This window comes from Dioscorea cayenensis, chromosome 3, assembly GCF_009730915.1.
Source record: "Dioscorea cayenensis subsp. rotundata cultivar TDr96_F1 chromosome 3, TDr96_F1_v2_PseudoChromosome.rev07_lg8_w22 25.fasta, whole genome shotgun sequence".
NCBI classification, from domain to species: Eukaryota; Viridiplantae; Streptophyta; class Magnoliopsida; order Dioscoreales; family Dioscoreaceae; genus Dioscorea; species Dioscorea cayenensis.
The window spans coordinates 1,554,177-1,572,279 of NC_052473.1; the positions used below are offsets into that span (position 1 = coordinate 1,554,177).

Consider the following 18,103-nt stretch of genomic DNA (forward strand, 5'->3'; position numbering starts at 1 on the left):
ATTACAACATTTTATCATAATTTAAGGAAACAGTAGTTACATGCATAATAATAAAAATGGTAAGGTACTTGGATACAAAACCACAAGCATCAAACCCAATTGCAATACAAGAATAAAATCACAATCACACACACATGAATTTGGATATAAGTTAAAAGTGCCAAAGGCAATCACATTACATGAATAAAATCATATAACCTCCACACAAACATAAAATAGAGTTTTGAAGAAACTTCACGCAGGAGTATTCCTTTGTTCTTAATCTGGAGCTCATGTGAAATCCAAAAGTAGTCCTCACTAACCCCTGTAGAGATGTATTTTTGATATTTTTGATAATTCCTTGATAACAAAAACATGCTGACTAAAAAAATTAATAAAATATTAAGACTAACCTTTGAAGGCAGCTAGCAATACTACAGATGTCCATTGCTTCATCCTGAAATATCAAGATGAGAGTCAATTCTAAGATGAAATGGAAAAATAATAGCAGAAGCCGGAGTTATACAAAATAATTAAAGGAACTCACTTAAAGACCATTGAATGGAGATGTTGGGCACATGTTGTATTTTGTGCCAGTCTTCTCCAGTCTTCTCCTTAATCCTAGTCGTTAATTTTACATGCATTTCCGAAAATTCCAATTGATCAAGTGGCAGATTCTTCAGTCCTTCAGGAATCATCGTCAATTTTGGACAATCAGCGATCCTTAAATACTTGAGACATGGCATTGTGTTCTCTTCTATCTTCCATTCCTCAAGTTCAGGAAAACATTCAATATACAAGGTCAACAGTTGAGGGAAACCTGTTGCTAAACATATTATCTGTTTGCCTCTATATGAGCCAAGGTGTAAATATTTGAGAAATTGTAGCTTCTCTAGTGTTGCCATTGGGTCTTGCTCCAATTCAGAATATAGAAGACTTAGTTTTACTAGTCGTTGAGGAAATACATCGTTGCGTGGAAGCTGTTTGCAGTTGAACTTTCCATGGAGAGACAATTTCTTGAGGCAATGTTGATTGGAAAATGTTGTAATGATATTGTCTGAAGGAATACAATCTCCTTCGATCGTTAAGGAGGCAAGACGACCCAATTTCTGGAGTGATGAAGATAGTGCATTGGCATGATCATCAGAGACATTACAGATCTTCAATTTGTGTAGATTTGTGAGCTTTGGCAGCATATTCCCCATCCATTCTCCTGCAGTTACCCGTTGTAAAGTTTGCAAATTCATTAGTACAATATTACTTCCCATAATTGGTGGATCAGCCCGTGACGACATTAATAGATCGACATGCCTAAGACTGTCAATTGTCCAAAGTGAATCTGATATCTTTTCTAAAATTCCACCAACTACAATAAAACTCTGGAGATTGCGGAGATGACCAATCCATGATGGAACTTCTTTCAAAGTGTTAGCATGCAACCGAAGATATCTTAAATGATTTAATGATTTGATTTCACTTGGAAGCCTTAACATATACAGACCACTCAAATAAAGCACTCTTAATAATTTAAATCCACAGAGTTCATTAAGAGCATTAAGGGCCGAAGGATTATAAATATATTCACCATCATAGAATAAAGCCCGCAACTTTGAGTTAGAATAGTTTAGTCTCTCATTCCTATTAAATATTACTAACCGTCGAGCTGCATTTGACTTTGTTCCACAATTTGCATTGTCATTCTTGTATATTTCAAGATATTTGTTTTCATTGGCTTCTGAAATACACATGTCACGTAAGAGATCATGGATTCGGCAATACTTTGCACTATCATCATATTTCCGCTTAGTAACTTGGATCATACATCTTTGTGCCAACTCCTCTAGACAATCCATTCCAATTTCTTCTGCAGTTTTACTAGTTTTCGTCGGTAAAAAGCCTTCTGCTGCCCACCATCTAATTAATGTTTCTACAGGAATAGTCAAGTCCTCACGAAAGCAACCAAAACAAAGAAAGCACGACTTCAGGTAATATGGCAAATCATTATAACTTAATGCTAGTATTTTTAAACATCTTTCTCCACCTTCCACAAATTGCCATTTCATGCTCTCTACAACTTTCTCCCATACATCATTGCTTTTCGGTTTAGTTGACATGAGTCCTCCAAGGACCACTAGTGCTAATGGTAGACCCCCGCACCTCTTGACTAGCTCATGAGCAGAGTCAACCAAATATTTCGGGCAACATGTTTCAATATCTTGTCTTGGGTAGACCTTGCGAAGAAACAACTCCCAACTCTCCTTTTTGTTTAAGAAGCGCAATTCATGTGGTTGGATGATAGGATTTGCAATCTTAGCGACATTTGTGAAGCGAGTTGTGATAATAACTCTACTTCCATTATTAATATCCGGAAAAACTTTTTGTAATTGATTCCATACATTTTCATCCCAAACATCATCAAGAATGACCAAGTACTTGCCTGCCTTCAATTTTTCAAAAAGAGCGATTGAGAGGTCTCGGGTTGTATCTCTTGACGGAGTTGATGAAACTTCTAATGAGATTCTCTTCAAAATCTCAAAGATAGTGGATTCTTGAGATATGATTACCCATGCAAATATATCAAAACTTCTCTTGACTTCAGGTTTATTATAAATGGATTTAGCAAGGGTAGTCTTTCCCAGACCGCCCATACCGACTATAGAGATCACTGATCAATTTGTATTGCTTATGTCAACCACCTCTTGCACAATCTTTTTTCTCTCATCGTCAAAGCCAACAATATCAATTTCATCATTCAATTGAGGCAATATAGGGATCACATCTTGCCTTTGAGATTGGCTAGTTATGCCAATTGTTTCACCTATTTTAGAAATTCCATAAGATGTTGTACTGTTAGATAGCTCATGCATCTTTGCTTTTATTCCTTCAATGTCCACATGGACCTTGTGTCGAGCAATCAATTCATCAAGTATAAACACATACCTAGAAAAAAAATAGTTATTTCTTATACCAATCTACTATGTTGTTGTTTTTTTTTGGTAATGCATTTATAAGTGAATTTCATTTGGAATAATCACTGCTTAATGCAGTGAATTGTTACTTGAATAGTGAACAGGCAAATCCAGACTATGAAAAATAATCAATTTGGATTTAATGTCAAAGAAATAAGAAAATATAAGCTTTTTTTTTTTATTTACAAGTGTTTAATTTTAAAAAAATAAGTAGTTTTATTTCAAACTTGGTGTTTTTCATAGATGCGTTTATGAAAAATATACATTAGGCGTTCATTTTTCATAAATGGTCTAAAAAGACCATAAACATTTATATGGACATTTATATGGACAATGATGAATAAATAAATTGGTGTTTGGAGAACATATATACCTCTTGATGAAGCCAATGCAACCAGGCTGCTTTTGTTGTCTACGGAGCTTGAAATCCATGTAAGAGTCAATGATGTCCTCAGCTTCAAAAGCCAGATCTCTCATGTCTGTGACCCAGTTCTTGACCCTCTCATCATCTCCATTGTTCTTCCTTGCATCTGCATCCTTCAAGAAGCACTGCATTCGCCTCAGTTCTCGTTCCAACCACTCCAGTTGATCTTTCACTCCATGCAAATTGATGGCTTCTTGCACTACCAGATCACCAAGTTTCCGGACTAGAGCACCCACTGCAGCCTCAGCCATTAATTTGTTTCTGCCTTCTCTTTTGTAATTTGTTTTAATCACACAAACAGGCCGTCTGCAACTCTCTATCTAAAGAAGCCAAACATGAGCATCAAACAAACTAGAGACTATATGAATGTTTTAGAGCTCATCTTATCTTTAGATATGGAATTTGAGTGAACCGACAACTTTGACTGGAAATCGTCAAGGTATTATTCTTTAATTCTCTCATAAATGAAGAAGAGCTTGTGTGGCTGTAGTTTTGTGGCTATTTTTCCACATAGCAGGCCCACTCAGTTGTTGGTGGGATGTGTTGCTCTCGATACAATTTCTTTACAATTTCGGGGTGATATCTTCACTGTAAGGAGTCGGAAGAAGACAGATGTTCACAATATGAGCAAATCATTCCATACATATTAAATTTTTAATAATGCTTTCGAAAGGAATCAAACTCTCGATTTTTCTTGTAAAATTTTATTGTCACTGCTATTCACCTATTGCAGTAATGGTATTTCATAATGAAGAAAGAGATGTGGCATTCTAGAATTTCACAATATATATATATATATATATATATATATATATAAGATCTAAATTTTACAAAAGGGATTATGAACAAATTGGATCAAATAAGTTATAATGAGGGAATATTATAACAACTACAGAGCGTGTGATGAAGACAAGATTGCACTTATACAAAACAACAAACCTATGCAGCCAAAGCAAGGAGTATAATAAAGACCCCTGAAGAAATAATTTAAATGGATAATAACAATTACCTAATTTTGAACGGATGATGTTTAAGAAAAACCTAACATGATGAGGTACAATAAGGTCAATACCATAATGCATGTACAGTTTACAACCAAAATTTCAACATTGAAATTTTACAAATATAAAACCAACTGTAACCAAACCTCTCCATAAGCACGTAAACAACATTAATTAACCACATGCATTAAACAACCCAATAACCAAATTAACCACATGCATTGAGTTAAACAACCCAATAACCAACCACCTAACACGTTTAACTAACACAATTTGATGCAACATGGCCTGCTAACAGGTAACAACCAACACTAGATTACTTGACCAAACAACATGCATACAACAAGGTTCAAGGCCTTGCTCTCAGTCCCAAGGTTCAGCTAGGTATTTTAACAAGCATCTAATGTGCATTGCAAAAGACCAAGCAAATGCACAAGTAGACAACAAAATACAAGTTATCAATACAAACCAACATCTCTACAAACAAAATATAGGAAGAATTAACATATGTTGGCTAAGGTCTATAAGCGAACCTTCACATCACAAAGCCAACAACTAGGCCCCCTGAATTGCAAGTAAACAAACTGAAAATTCTAGACAAGAGACTTTACCTGGCTAGTTGCAATATTCAAGCCCACAATCAATACCCTTGAAGCCACTCCTATCTGCCAAGCACACCAGGAAAACAAAGAGGGTCTCAACTTAATTTCACCAAGATTTCACCTAAAGCTACACAAGAAAGGAAGAGGGGAGAGTTGGAGGGATTGAAAAGTTGACTTGAAGGTGGGGTCCACATGATTTTTTTTTTAAGTACTTTTTAAAGTGCCTTTGTGGTTACACCTGGGATATATCCATGAAAAAAATTCAAAACAGTCTTTTTGAATTAAATCTGCAAAGGGATATGCGTCAACCATTGGATAGCTCAATGATATAACACCAAAGTGTAAAAAAAGAGATCATGGGTTTAAATCCCTCCCTCGACAGTACTTCAATACTGTTTAGTACTGTTTATATTCATAAAAAAAAAGACGTTTGTCGTCTATTATTCAAAAGAAAATAATAATCAATAGTGCTGCTTCATTGATCAAACAATGAAATTTCCTATCTTTGATAAACTCAGTGTATGACATTCTTTTGTTCCACACCTAGTGAATATGTTTGTGTTTTTTTAGATGTTTTTTTTAATAAAGTGAATATGTTTGTTGTAGTTGCATTTTTTTATTTTATTAAATAAAATAGATAAACCACATATTTATTAAAAACACCTGATGAGAACAAACAAACGAGTACAAGCACAGAAACAGAAACACATGCACATTAAGGACGAGCGAGCGAAAGCAAAGAAGAAAGCATAAACCAACAGGGAACTAGGAGGGCATCACCAAGGATGATGCACACCTGGGGCAACACACAAAAAGGACAAAATAACTGGTGATTGAGCCGATGAAATCCGCCTAAAGGCAACTGAGGTCTTTTCAGTCAGGCCACGAAGGATCACTCTTGGAGTTGAGGAGGTGTCATACATTTTATTAGTTAGTGTTTTTCTTTTGTATTGTTATAATTTTCTTATGATTCCTTTCTATTAATGTAGGTGGTTTATTTATTTTTAAAAAAAATGTTAAATATGTCAAGTAAGTGATGAATGGAAATTTAATGCTTTAGAACAGATCATACAATTTTGAGATAAATAAATGAAAATTGTTACCTTTTCAGCATCTATTATTGTGTTCTAGAAATTGAAATGAGAGTTACTTGGAAAAGTTATCATGTTGTGTTTATCCTAGTGTTTGGCATTGCTATGTATTATGCATTGTTTTTTTTAAAAAAAAAAAAACAGTGTGAAAATTGTATCATAACTTAAGTAAACAATAATTATATATTGTCATAATAAAAAAATAGTGAGTTATTACATCGTCAGACACATTGATAGGTGTAAAACCAGAGTATCAAACCCAATTACATCACAAGAATAGAGTCACAAACACCCACATATATCTGGGTATATAAACACAGTAAAATCCAATTGCATTACATGAATAAATTCACAAACATCCGCCCAATCATAAAACAACGACGAGTTCACAAGAAACTTCACGCATGAGCTTCCCTTATTTCTTAATGTAGAGCTCCTCCGAAGTTCTGAAGTACTTCTCACTCACCCCTATGTACATAAATCCATATTTTCCTTTTTGATATTGTGGTAATTTCTTCATAGCAAAGCATGCATATATACAAGTAAAAAAATTAATAAAATATTTAGACTTACCTTTTGAAGGAAGCCAATATATATGTATCCATTACTTCATGCTGAAATATCAAGATGAGAGTTAATTCTAAGATGAAATGGAAAGCTAATAGCAGAAATCAAAGTTATGTCAAATAATTAAAGGAACTCACCTAATAATAACTAGCGGAGATGTTGGGCACATGTTGTATCTTGTACCAGTCTTCTCCTGTGTTCTCCTTAATCCTGGTTTCTAATTCTTCAGGCATTTGACTCAATTCCAATTGATCAAGTGGCACATTCTTCAGTCCTTCTGGAATCACCTTCAACTTTAGACAAGCAACAAGCTTTAAATATTTGAGACATGGCATTGAGTTCTCCTCTATCTTCCACTCCTCAAGTTTGTCAAAATACGTGATGGACAAGGACAGTAGTTGCGGGAAACCTGTTGCTGAACATATCATCTTTTTGCCTCGATATGACAGCATTCCAAGTGAAAGATATTTAAGAAATTGCAGGTTCTCTAGTGTTGCCATTGGATCTTGCTCCAAATGAGATTTATCCAACTCTAGTTTCAGTAATTGTTGAGGAAATACATTGTTGCATGGAAGTTGTTTGCAGTTCAACTTCCCATAAAGAGACAATTTCTTGAGGCAATGTTGCTTGGAAAAGGCTTTAACGATATTGTCCAACAGAATTAAATTTCCTTGTATAGATAAGGAAGCAAGATGACCCAATTTCTGGAGTGATGAAGATAGTGCATTGGCATGATCATAAGAGACTTTCTTGATTTTCAATTTGCGCAGATTTGTGAGCTTTGGCAACATATTCCCTATCCATGATCCAGCATGTACCCCATTCAAAGTATGCAAATTCTTTAGTACAATATTATTTCCCATATTTGGTGGACGAGCATCTGAGTGATTATCAAAATCAACATGCCTGAGATTGTCAATCCTCCAGAGTGAATCTGATATCTCTTTCATATTACCACTTGCGATAATAAAAGTCTGAAGATTGCGAAACTGACCAATCCATGATGGAACTTCCTTCAGATGGTTAGAATGCAACTCAAGATATTTTAAATGAATTAATGATTTAATTTCATTTGGAAATTCTTGCATATACTGACTATTAAAACAGAGTACTCTCAATAATTTAAAGCTGCTAAATTGCCTATTGAGAGCTTTGAAGGTCGTAGGATTATAAATATATTCATAGTAAAATAAACCCCTCAACTTTGAGTTAGAATAATTTAGAGTCCCAATCTCATTAAATATAATCAGTCGTCGAGCTGCATCAGACGTTGTTGCACAGTCTATAGTGTCATTCTTGTAGATTTCAAGATCTCTGCTCTCTTTGGCTTCTGAAATGCACATATCACGCAAGAGATCATGGATTCGGCAATACCTTGCACTATTATCATATTTCCGCTTGCTAACTTGTAACATGCATCTTTGTGCCAACTCCTCGAAACAATCCATTCCAATTTCTTCTATTGTTTTACCATTTTTCTTCGGTAAGAAACCTTCTGCTGACCACAATCTAATTAATGTTTTTGCAGGAATATCCTTGTCCTCTGTGAAGCAACTAAAATAAAGAAAACATGATTATAAGTAATATGGCAAATCATTATAACTCCATGCAAGTATTTCTAGACACCTTTCTCCACCTTCCACAAATTGCCCTTTCATGCTCTCAACAACTTTCTGCCATGCATCTTGGGTTTGTGGTTTAGTTGAGACAAGTCCCCCAAGGACTACTAGTGCCAATGGTAGACCCTTGCACCTTTGAACAAGCTGATGAGCATAGTCAACCAAATATATCGGGCAACATGTTTCAATGTCTTGTCTTGGGAAGACCTTGCGAAGAAACAACTCCAAAGCCTCGTTTTCATAAAGGCAACGCAAATTATGAAGTTTGGTGGTAGGATCTGCAATATTAATGACATTTGAAGAGCGAGCGGTGATAATAACTCTGCTTCCATTATTAACATCCGGAAAGACTTTTAATAATTCATTCCATACAACATCTTTCCAAACGTCATCAAGGACAACCAAGTACTTTCCTTTATTTAATTTTTCACAAACTTTTACTGAGAGGGTTTGGATTGTATCTTCTGATGAAGTATCCAACTTTTCTGACAAGACTCCCTTCAAAATCTCAAGGATGGTATACTGTTGAGATATGATTACCCATGCAAATACATCAAAACTTCTCTTGACTTCAAGATCATTATAAACAGATTTGGCAAGTGTAGTCTTTCCCAGACCACCCATACCAACTATAGAGATCACTGACCGATTTGTATTGTTTATGTCAACCAACTCTTGCACAATCTTTTTCTTCTCATCATCAAAGCCAACCATATCAATGTCATCACTCAGTTGGGGCAATATAGGGATCACATGTTGACTTCTGTGGTGACTAGTTGTGCCAATTGTTTCACCTATGTTGACAATGCCATATAATAATCTACTTTGACATAGCTCTTGCAACTTGGTTTTTATCACTTCAACATCTACATGAATCTTGTGTCTATTGACTAATTCATCAAGTATAAATACATACCTGGAGAAAAATCATTGTTATTTCTTATACCAATCTGCTTCATTCTTTTTTTAATGCATCTATAATCAATTTTCCTTTGATATTTAGAAAAACTAAGAACTCAAAAGTTTGATTGAGATATTCATCTTACTTATCCTGTACTTTAAATTAATTTATACCTAGATTAAAAAAATGCAAATTTAAAACTTTCATAATAATAAACAATACATAAAGCTTTTTTAGCATGGTGTGTGTAGTTTATGAATCTTTCGAGCATTCCTAGACAATTGGATAAGATTGTAGAAGGTTTGGTACATTATGTTTTGATTAATAAGGAAATGACAGATGCTTGGTAATTATATAAATAGATAAAATTTTTATATCTCAAATCACTAGAAATGTGAGTGAAAAAGAACAAGAAACGCTCATGAGAATGTGGGAAAGAAATTGAGAATAGGCCATCATGTGTAGTGTGTACTATGTGCAAATCTAGCAGGACATTTTTATCTAAGAAAAATAACTCAGTATCCTATCTCAAAACTCTATGAGATGTTTATTCTAAAAAAATACAGATTTAATAAAAGCCCAAATGGTTTTTAGTATTAACACCGTTAATTCCTTATTTTTCAGAAGTAAAAAGAAACGGGTTATTTTCGTGATTAAAAATTAATAAAAAGAAAGAAGACAAATAAATAAATAAAGTGGTGTTTGTAAAACATACCTCTTCATGAAACCAATGCAACCAGGCTGCTTCTGTTGTCTACGCAGCTTTAAATACATGAAAGTGTCAATGATGTCCTCAGCTTCAAAAGCCAGATCTCTCATCTCTGTGACCCAGTTCTTCACCCTCTCATCATCACCCTTGTTCTTCTTTGCATCTGCATCCTTCAAGAAGCACTGCATTCGCCGCAGTTCTCGTTCCAACCACTCTACTTCCCCTCTCACTCCATGCAAATTTATGGCTTCTTGCACTATCAGATCACCAAGTTTCCGGACTAGAGCACACACTGCAGCCTCAGCCATTAATTTGTTTCTGCCTTCTCTTTTGTAATTTGTTTTAATCACATAAACAGTCCATCTGCAACTCTCTATCTAAAGTAGTCAAATTTGAGCATCACACTAACTAGAGACTACTTGAATGATGAAGTGCTCATCTTATCTTTAGATATTGAATTTGAGTGCTAACAGACAAATTTGACTGGAAACCGGCAAGATATTATTCTTTAATTCTCTCATAAATGAAGAAGAGCTTGTGTGGTTGTAGTTTGTGGCTATTTTTCCACAGAGCAGGTCCACATGGTTGTTGGTGGGATGTGTTGTCTTTACAATTTCGGGGTGATATCTGCCCTGTAAGGAGTAAGTAGAAAACAGAGTTTACTAGAGACTAGGATGTGAGATTCCGGAATTTGGCTGGGAATTGGAAAAGTTTTTAATTTTTAATTTTTAAAAGATATTTACCCGTACCATGCCAGTTTGGATTGGCACATTTTAAGATTGGCATGAAATGCCAGGGAGCGTCGATGTGTTTTTAAACCTCTCACTGCTAGATAATGTTCGGGATCATTTGCTTACACCTGTCAACTCAAGGTTCATATATATGTCAGCATCACTGCTCATGTACTCAAGCATGCACCTCCGCTATGCATCAGATCGAGTGGTTCGTCTGTATGACTTGATTCGTAAAAAGAGCTGCATCGATCGTCTAGTATTTGAAAGTCATTTACACGCTCGTGTTATCAATGCGCGTTAGATTGTACCAACATTGGCTTGAAATAAAGTCATGGGACGTGAGATTGTGTTTTTATTAGTATTACAATGTCGAATAAATCATTCTATACCCACTAAATTTTTAATCATGCTTTCGAAAACAATTAAATCCTCGATCTTCTTTATAAAAGTTAATGTCACTACCATTAACCTATTTCAAGGATGGTATTTCACAATGGAGAAGGGGATGTGGCATTGTAGAATTTAATTGCTAATAAACAATTTTTTCATTGTTTTTAAAGTCTTTTTCAAAAAATTCCATGCTTTATGTAAATTAAATTCTTTACTTTCTTGGCTAATTTGTTAAAAAAAATCTGATTCTTAATTTTCTTATTTATTATTTTACAATGAGGACATGCAAAACTTAAAAAAAATAAAAATAAAAATAAAAATAAAAATAAAAACAAGCACACTAAAAAAAAGCGCTAAGCAAAGATGACGAGATTGATAAAATTGATGAAGAATATTATAGAAGTTTGATTGGATGCTTATTGTATCTCACTGCAACAAGGTCTGACATTCTATTTTGTTGTAAATCTCTTGTTTTGATTTGTGCAATGTGTTAAATGAAATATACTTGAAAGCAACAAAAACAATAGTAAGATATATTTGAGGTAAGGGCTAGTCTTTATTTTGATGTCGTTGTACCTCTAAATGAACTTCCTTTCCTTAGGTTCCTTTCTTTTTTTTCTTTTCTTTTGGTTGTCTGGTTGTCTTCTCATCCCACTCTTGGTGGATGCTTTTGAAGAGCCTTGGCTCATATTATGTTTTTTCCGGTTTTGATTTTTTAATGAATATGGTTTATTTAGTTTTTCAAATATATATATATATATATATATATATAAGAGGTATAGTTGATTATGGTCTCGAGTTTAAGAGGTGCAAAAATTTTTGTTTATTAAGATTTTCTATATAATTATTGGGCTAGATTGCTCTTTTTAGCAACCAGGAGATTGCAACACAATCTACTACAGAGACGGAATTTATTGCCACAACAATAGTAGTTCACTAGGCTTTATAATTGAATAACATCTATGTGAATAAGAGAATAATATCAGAGAATAATTCCAGAAATACACTCCTTTCCTCACATGTTTATCAAACAGGCCCTCAATATAAATTGCAAACATAATGCTTTGTTATATATGCCAATTTGTGATAAATAAATTAAACGTTTCAAAACAAAATAATAAAATTATGAGATTAATGAATGAAAATTATTTTCTTTTCAAATTCAATTATTGTTTTTTAAAATTTGAAATGAGAGTCAGCTTAAAAAAGTTATCATGCTGTATTAATTCTAGTGTTTGGCATTATTATATATTATGTATTGTTTAAAAAAAAAGATAATAGTACAATATTGCATCATAATGTTTGGAAACAACAACTACATATTGTCAAAATGAAAATAGAGAAATACAACGTCACACAGGTAGATAGCTAGGTGTAAAACCACAAAGTATCAAACACAATTACAATATATGAATAAAATCACAAACATCCACACAGACATATAAATCCATATAAATCAATGAGTCTTCCTTGCTTGCTTCTTAATCTGGAGTTCAGTAAATAAAGCAGAGTTTACAAGAAATTTCATGCATGAGTCTTCCTTGCTTTTTAATCTATCGCTCCTTTGAAGTCCAAAAGTACTCCTCGCTCATTCCTATATAAATCCATCTTATTTCCATTTTGATATTTTAATTTTTCAAAAAGGATAAAAGCATATTTCCTTAATAACAAAACATAATAAATAAAAATTAATAAAATGTTAAGCCTTTCACACTGAAGGCAGCTAACAAGTAACAACTGAACATAATATCCATTGCTGCATATGCTGAAATATTAAGAGAAGAGTTAATTCTAAGATGAAATGGAAAGGTAATAGAGAAATCAAGGTTATACTAAATAACTAAAGGAACTCACTTAAGGTCTAATGGAGAAGTTGTGCACATGTTGTATCTTAGACCAGTCTTCTCCTGTCTTCTCCTTAACCCTGGTTTCTAATTCTTCGGACATGGAACGCAATACCAGTTGATCAAGTGGCACATTCTTCAGTCCTTCAGGAAGCACCTTCAACTCTGAACAATAAGCGATGTGTAAATACTTGAGACATGGCATTGCCTTCTCCTCGATCTTCCACTCCTCAAGTGCATAAAAACCGACGATTGTCAAGGAAAATAGTTGAGGGAAACCCGCTGCTGAACATATCATCTGTTTGCCTCTATATGACTGATTTCCAAGTGATAGATATTTGAGAAATTCCAGCTTCTCTAGTGTTGCCATTGGGTCTTGTTCCAATTGAGAATTTATCAGAATTAGTTTCACCAGTTGTTGAGGAAATACATCGTTGCGTGGAAGCTGTTTACAGTTGAATTCTCCCCAAATATACAATTTCTTGAGGCAATGTTGATTGGAAAAGGCTGTAATAATATTGTCCAAAGGAATTTCATCTCCTTGTATGGTTAAGGAGGCAAGCTGAACAAATTTCTGGAGTGATGAAGATAGTGCATCAGCATGATCAACAGAGATGTTCGTAATATTCAATTGACGTAGATTTGTGAGCTTTGGCAGCATCTTCCCTATCCATTCTCCAGCAGGTACCCATTTTAAAGTCTCCAAATTCTTCAATTCAATATTTCCCATATTTGGTGGAGGAACCGATGATGATATGCCTAGATCAACATGCTTGAGATTTTCAATTGTCCAGAGTGAATCTGATATCTTTCCTATAAACATTCGACAACGTACAATTAAAGTCTGAGATTGCGGAGATGACCAATCCATGATGGAACTTCCTTCGGATTGTCAACATGCAACTCAAGATATCTCAAATGAGCTAATGATTTGATTCCACTTGGAAATTCTGACATATCCAAACTATTCAAATAAAGCACCCTTAATAATTTAAATCCACCAAACTGTTCATTAAGAGCTTTGAAGGCCAGAGTATTATAAATATATTCATTGTAGTAGAATAAACCCGCAACTTTGAGTTAGAATAGTTTAGAGTCTCAATCTCCTGACATATCATTAGTCGTCGAGCTGCATTTGTCTTTGTTCCACAATTTGCAGTGCCATTCTTGTATATTTCAAGATATCTGTTTTCTTTGGCTTCTGAAATGCACATGTCACGCAAGAGATCATGGATTCGGCAATAGCTTGCACTATCATCATATTTTCGCTTGGTAACTTGTATCATACATCTTTGTGCCAACTCCTCTAGACAATCCATTCCAACTTCTTCTATTGTTTTTACCATTTTTGTCGGTAAGAAACCCTTCCGCTGACCACAGTCTAATTAATGTTTTTGCAGGAATAGCCATGTCCTGTGGGAAGCAACCAAAAATAAAGAAAGCATGACTTCAAGTAATATGGCAAATCATTATAACTCAATGCTAGTATTTCTAGACATCTTTCTCCACCTTCTACAAATTGCCATTTCATGCTCTTTACAATTTTCTCCCATGCATCTTTTTGTTTTTGGTTTAGTTGACACAAGTCCTCCGACGACTACTAGAGCTAGGGCAAACCCTTGCACCTCTTGACAAGCTTACGAGCAGAATCAACCAAATAAATGGGACAGCATGTTTCAATATTTTTGTCTTGGGAAGACCCTTTCGAAGGAACAACTCCCAGCCTTCATTTTCATTTAAGAAACGTAGTTCATGAGGTTGGGCGGTAGGATCTGCAATTTTAGGAATGTTTAAAAAGCGAGTGGTGATTATTACTCTACTTCCATTATCAACATCCGGAAAAAACTTTTTGTAATTGATCCCATACATTTTCTTCCCAAACATCATCAAGAACAACCAAGTATTTGCCAATTGTCAATTCATTAAAAAGTTTAGCTGAGAGCGTTTCGATTGTGTCTCCTGATGAAGTTATTGACACTGCAGACAAGATTTTTCACTATCTCAAGGATATTATATTCTTGAGATATGATTACCCATACAAGTCTGTCAAAAATTTTTTTCTGACTTTAGGATCATTATAAATTGATTTAGCAATTGTTGTCTTTCCCAAGCCACCAAAACCGACTATAGAGATTACTGACCTATTTGTATTGGTTATGTCGACCAACTCCTGCACAATCTTTTTCCTTCTCATCATCAAAACCAATAATATCAATTTCCTCATTCAATTGAGGGCAATATAGGGATCACATCTTGGCTTCTAAATTGACTAGTTGTGCCAATTGTTTTCACCCTATATTAGCAATTCCATATGATGTTCTACTTTCAGATAGCTCATGCATCCTAACTTTCACCCCTTTAAGATCCACATGAACCTTGTGCAGGCCAATTAATTCAACAAGAATAAACATATACCTGAGAGAGATAGTTATATTCTTAAAACCTATCAACTATAATTTATTTTTTTATGTATCTATAATTAAATTTCAATTGATCAAATTAATAATTTAGAGAAATTTAAGAACTCTAAAATCCTATAATTTCAATTAATTTTTGTTGCTTTAACCTTAGATTAAAAAAATACAAATTTAAAGCTTTCATTAAAATAAACCAATAGTGTTGGCTGGGCTGATTATCGGTCTTCCAAATACCAATCCAAGCTCTCCAGTTTGAGCCCGGCGGGTTTTGGTTAACCAGCCTGTGCCCCTCTCTACCTACAATTTCATTAAAAATAAATAAATAAACAAATTGTTGTTTGCAAAAGCATACCGTTCAAGGAAACCAATGCAGCCATCCTTTTGTTGTCCACGGAGCTTTAAATCCATGTAAGAGTCAATGATGTCCTCGGCTTCGAAAGCAACGTCTCTCATCTCTGTGACCCAGTTCTTCACCCTCTCACCATCAATACCTCCCTTGTTCTTCTTTGCATCTGCATCCTTTAAGAAGCACTGCATTCGCCGCAATTCTCGTTCCAACCACTCCACTTGATCTCTCACTCCATGCAAATCCATGGCTTCTTGCACTATCAGATTACCAAGTTTCTGGACTACAGAACGCACTGCAAGCTCGGCCATTAATTTTTTTTTTGTCTATCTTCTAATTTTTGGTTTGTTTTAATCACATAAACAATCTGTCTGTAGCTCTCTATCTAAAGAAGCCAAACAATAGTATCAAACAAACAAGAGACTACATGAATGATGAAGTTCTTATCTTATTTACAATTCTGGAATTTGAGTGCCAACCAACAATTTTGACAAGGCATCGTCAAGATATTTTTCTGTCTCATAGATAATGAAGAACTTGTGTGGCTGTAGTTTGAGACTATTTATCAACAAAGCATTCCATATTGTTGGTAGTGAGATCTGAGACTCTGGGCTTAACCTGACAGTGGTTGCTCTCGGTGGAATAAATTTATTTACCATTCGACCTGACAGCGGTTAATATCGTCAGTATAAGGAGTTGGCAAAAGACAGGGTTGACTGGAGACTAGGCTGTCAGGTTCCGGACTTTGGGAGCGGGAGCTGGAGAAGTCAGTGATGTGGAATTTGACTGGTAATGGTAAAAGACTCTGTTCGCAGTGTGGACAGCAATATGAAATTCTAGAATTCGGAAAGTAAAATCTATCATCTAAAAATATTATTATTGTAAAAATAATGAAATAATTTACACATGGATTACTTATCTGAAGTTTTTTCAAGCTTCAACTCGCAGCTGAAAGTCAAAATCAATCTTCTTTGTAAGACCCTAAAAAATAACATAGAACAACTCTAATTACTTTGTAAAAGTCCTCTGATCCAAAAACTATGCTGCTTCTTAGTCTACAATGCGCTTACTAACAACATGGACCTAAACACAACTTTGAGACTAACCAATTCTAAACAGGACATCTGGCACTTAAGCCCTCTAAAGTCAAAAAGTGTGCCGGCCTTCACAAATACAGTTATCAACGATTAAGGGCTGAAACCCACCACTAATGAACATCAGCGAGAAGTTAACAATGAAGTTCTGTAACAACAAAAATGATGGAAACAAAACCAAACCAAGTGCAAATGGTGATGATTGTGAGAGTGTCACATGTTCCAATGCAATACAAATAGCTTTCAAAGAGAAAAAGACAGCAGAGAAATCCCATCTACTAAACCATGCATGGTCATTATAAATAAAGGATATAAGAAGTCACTAAAAAGAGACCAATATTTACATGCATATATATATATATATATATATAGATAAGATCTAAATTCTAAAAAAGGGATTATGAACAAATTGAAGCTAATAAGCTATAATGAGGGAATATTATAACAACTACAGAGCTTGTGATGAAGACAAGATTGCACTTATACAAAATAACAAATCTATGCAGCGAAAGCAAGGGGGATAATAAAGCAACCTGAAGAAATTTAAATGGATAACAACAATTGCCTAATTTTGAATGGATGGTGTTTAAGAAAAGCCTAACATGATGAACTACAATAAGGTTAATACCATAATGCATGTACAGTTTACAACCAAAATTTCAACATTGAAACTTCACAAATATAAAACCAATTGTAACCAAGCCTCTCCATAAGCACTTGAACAATATTAATTAACCACAATCATTAAACAACCAAATAATCAATTACCAAACACATTTAACTACCTCAATTTGAATGCAACATGGCCTACTAACAGGTAACAACCAACACTATATTACTTGACCAAATAACATGCATACAACAAGGTTCAAGGCCTTGCTCTCAGTCCCAAGTTTCAGCTAGGTATTTTAACAAACATCTAATGTGCATGATAAAAGACAAAAGCATATGCACAAGTAAACAACAAAATACAAGCTATTATTACAAACCAACATCTCTTCAAGCAAAATATAGGAAGAATTAACACATGTTGGCTAAGGTCTACAAACCAACCTCCACATCACAAAGCCAACAACTAGCCCCTTGAATTGCAAGTAAACAAAATGATTTTTTTGAAGTGCCTTTGTGGTTTAGTCTGGGATTGGAAGTTGAGGGTCCACATGATTTTTTTAAGGTGCTTTTAAAATGCCTTTGTGCTTTAGTTTATATATGCTTGATGGATGTGGCCAAATTGGTTTTAGGTTCTGCCGCCCACTTATCAATATATATTTTTAATTGAGGGAAGTTTTAAGTATTGTGCTTGTGAATGTGGGAATTTGATTGACTATGAATTCCTGTGTATGTTTAACATATTTAGTGTCTTTAAGTCTTGGTGATTGTTAACCAAGGGTCATTGTTGTATTTAAACAAATGGAT

General features: G+C 34.5%; 2 protein-coding genes and 2 pseudogenes across 2 annotated transcripts; all 4 read right to left on the reverse strand.

Annotated features, from left to right (window-relative positions):
- Positions 1–113: 113 nt before the first annotated feature.
- LOC120257672 lies at positions 114–5,139 on the reverse strand (annotated as a pseudogene).
- Positions 5,140–6,270: 1,131 nt separating this feature from the next.
- On the reverse strand, positions 6,271–10,265 carry LOC120251910 (annotated as a pseudogene).
- A 2,109-nt stretch (positions 10,266–12,374) lies between these two features.
- On the reverse strand, positions 12,375–13,671 carry LOC120251900 (probable disease resistance protein At1g58602). The gene is made up of 3 exons (XM_039260551.1): positions 12,841–13,671; positions 12,701–12,751; positions 12,375–12,597 (listed from the first exon to the last, which is right to left on the reverse strand). Exon 1 carries the CDS (start codon positions 13,651–13,653, stop codon positions 12,841–12,843), a length of 813 nt encoding a protein of 270 aa, XP_039116485.1. The 5' UTR covers positions 13,654–13,671; the 3' UTR covers positions 12,375–12,597; positions 12,701–12,751.
- Positions 13,672–15,118: 1,447 nt separating this feature from the next.
- LOC120255286 (putative disease resistance protein At1g50180) lies at positions 15,119–16,191 on the reverse strand. The gene is made up of 2 exons (XM_039263141.1): positions 15,600–16,191; positions 15,119–15,245 (listed from the first exon to the last, which is right to left on the reverse strand). Exons 1-2 carry the CDS (start codon positions 15,902–15,904, stop codon positions 15,119–15,121), a joined length of 432 nt encoding a protein of 143 aa, XP_039119075.1. The 5' UTR covers positions 15,905–16,191.
- Between the last annotated feature and the right edge of the window lie 1,912 nt (positions 16,192–18,103).

Coding starts and splice junctions, on each gene's coding strand:
- LOC120251900 (XM_039260551.1), bottom strand. CDS start 13,653: ATGTTTATAGGAAAGATATCAGATTCACTCTGGACAATTGAAAATCTC.
- LOC120255286 (XM_039263141.1), bottom strand. CDS start 15,904: ATGGCCGAGCTTGCAGTGCGTTCTGTAGTCCAGAAACTTGGTAATCTG. Junction 15,246..15,599: donor TGCATTGGTTTCCTTGAACG/GTATGCTTTTGC, acceptor TATCTCTCTCAG/GTATATGTTTATTCTTGTTG.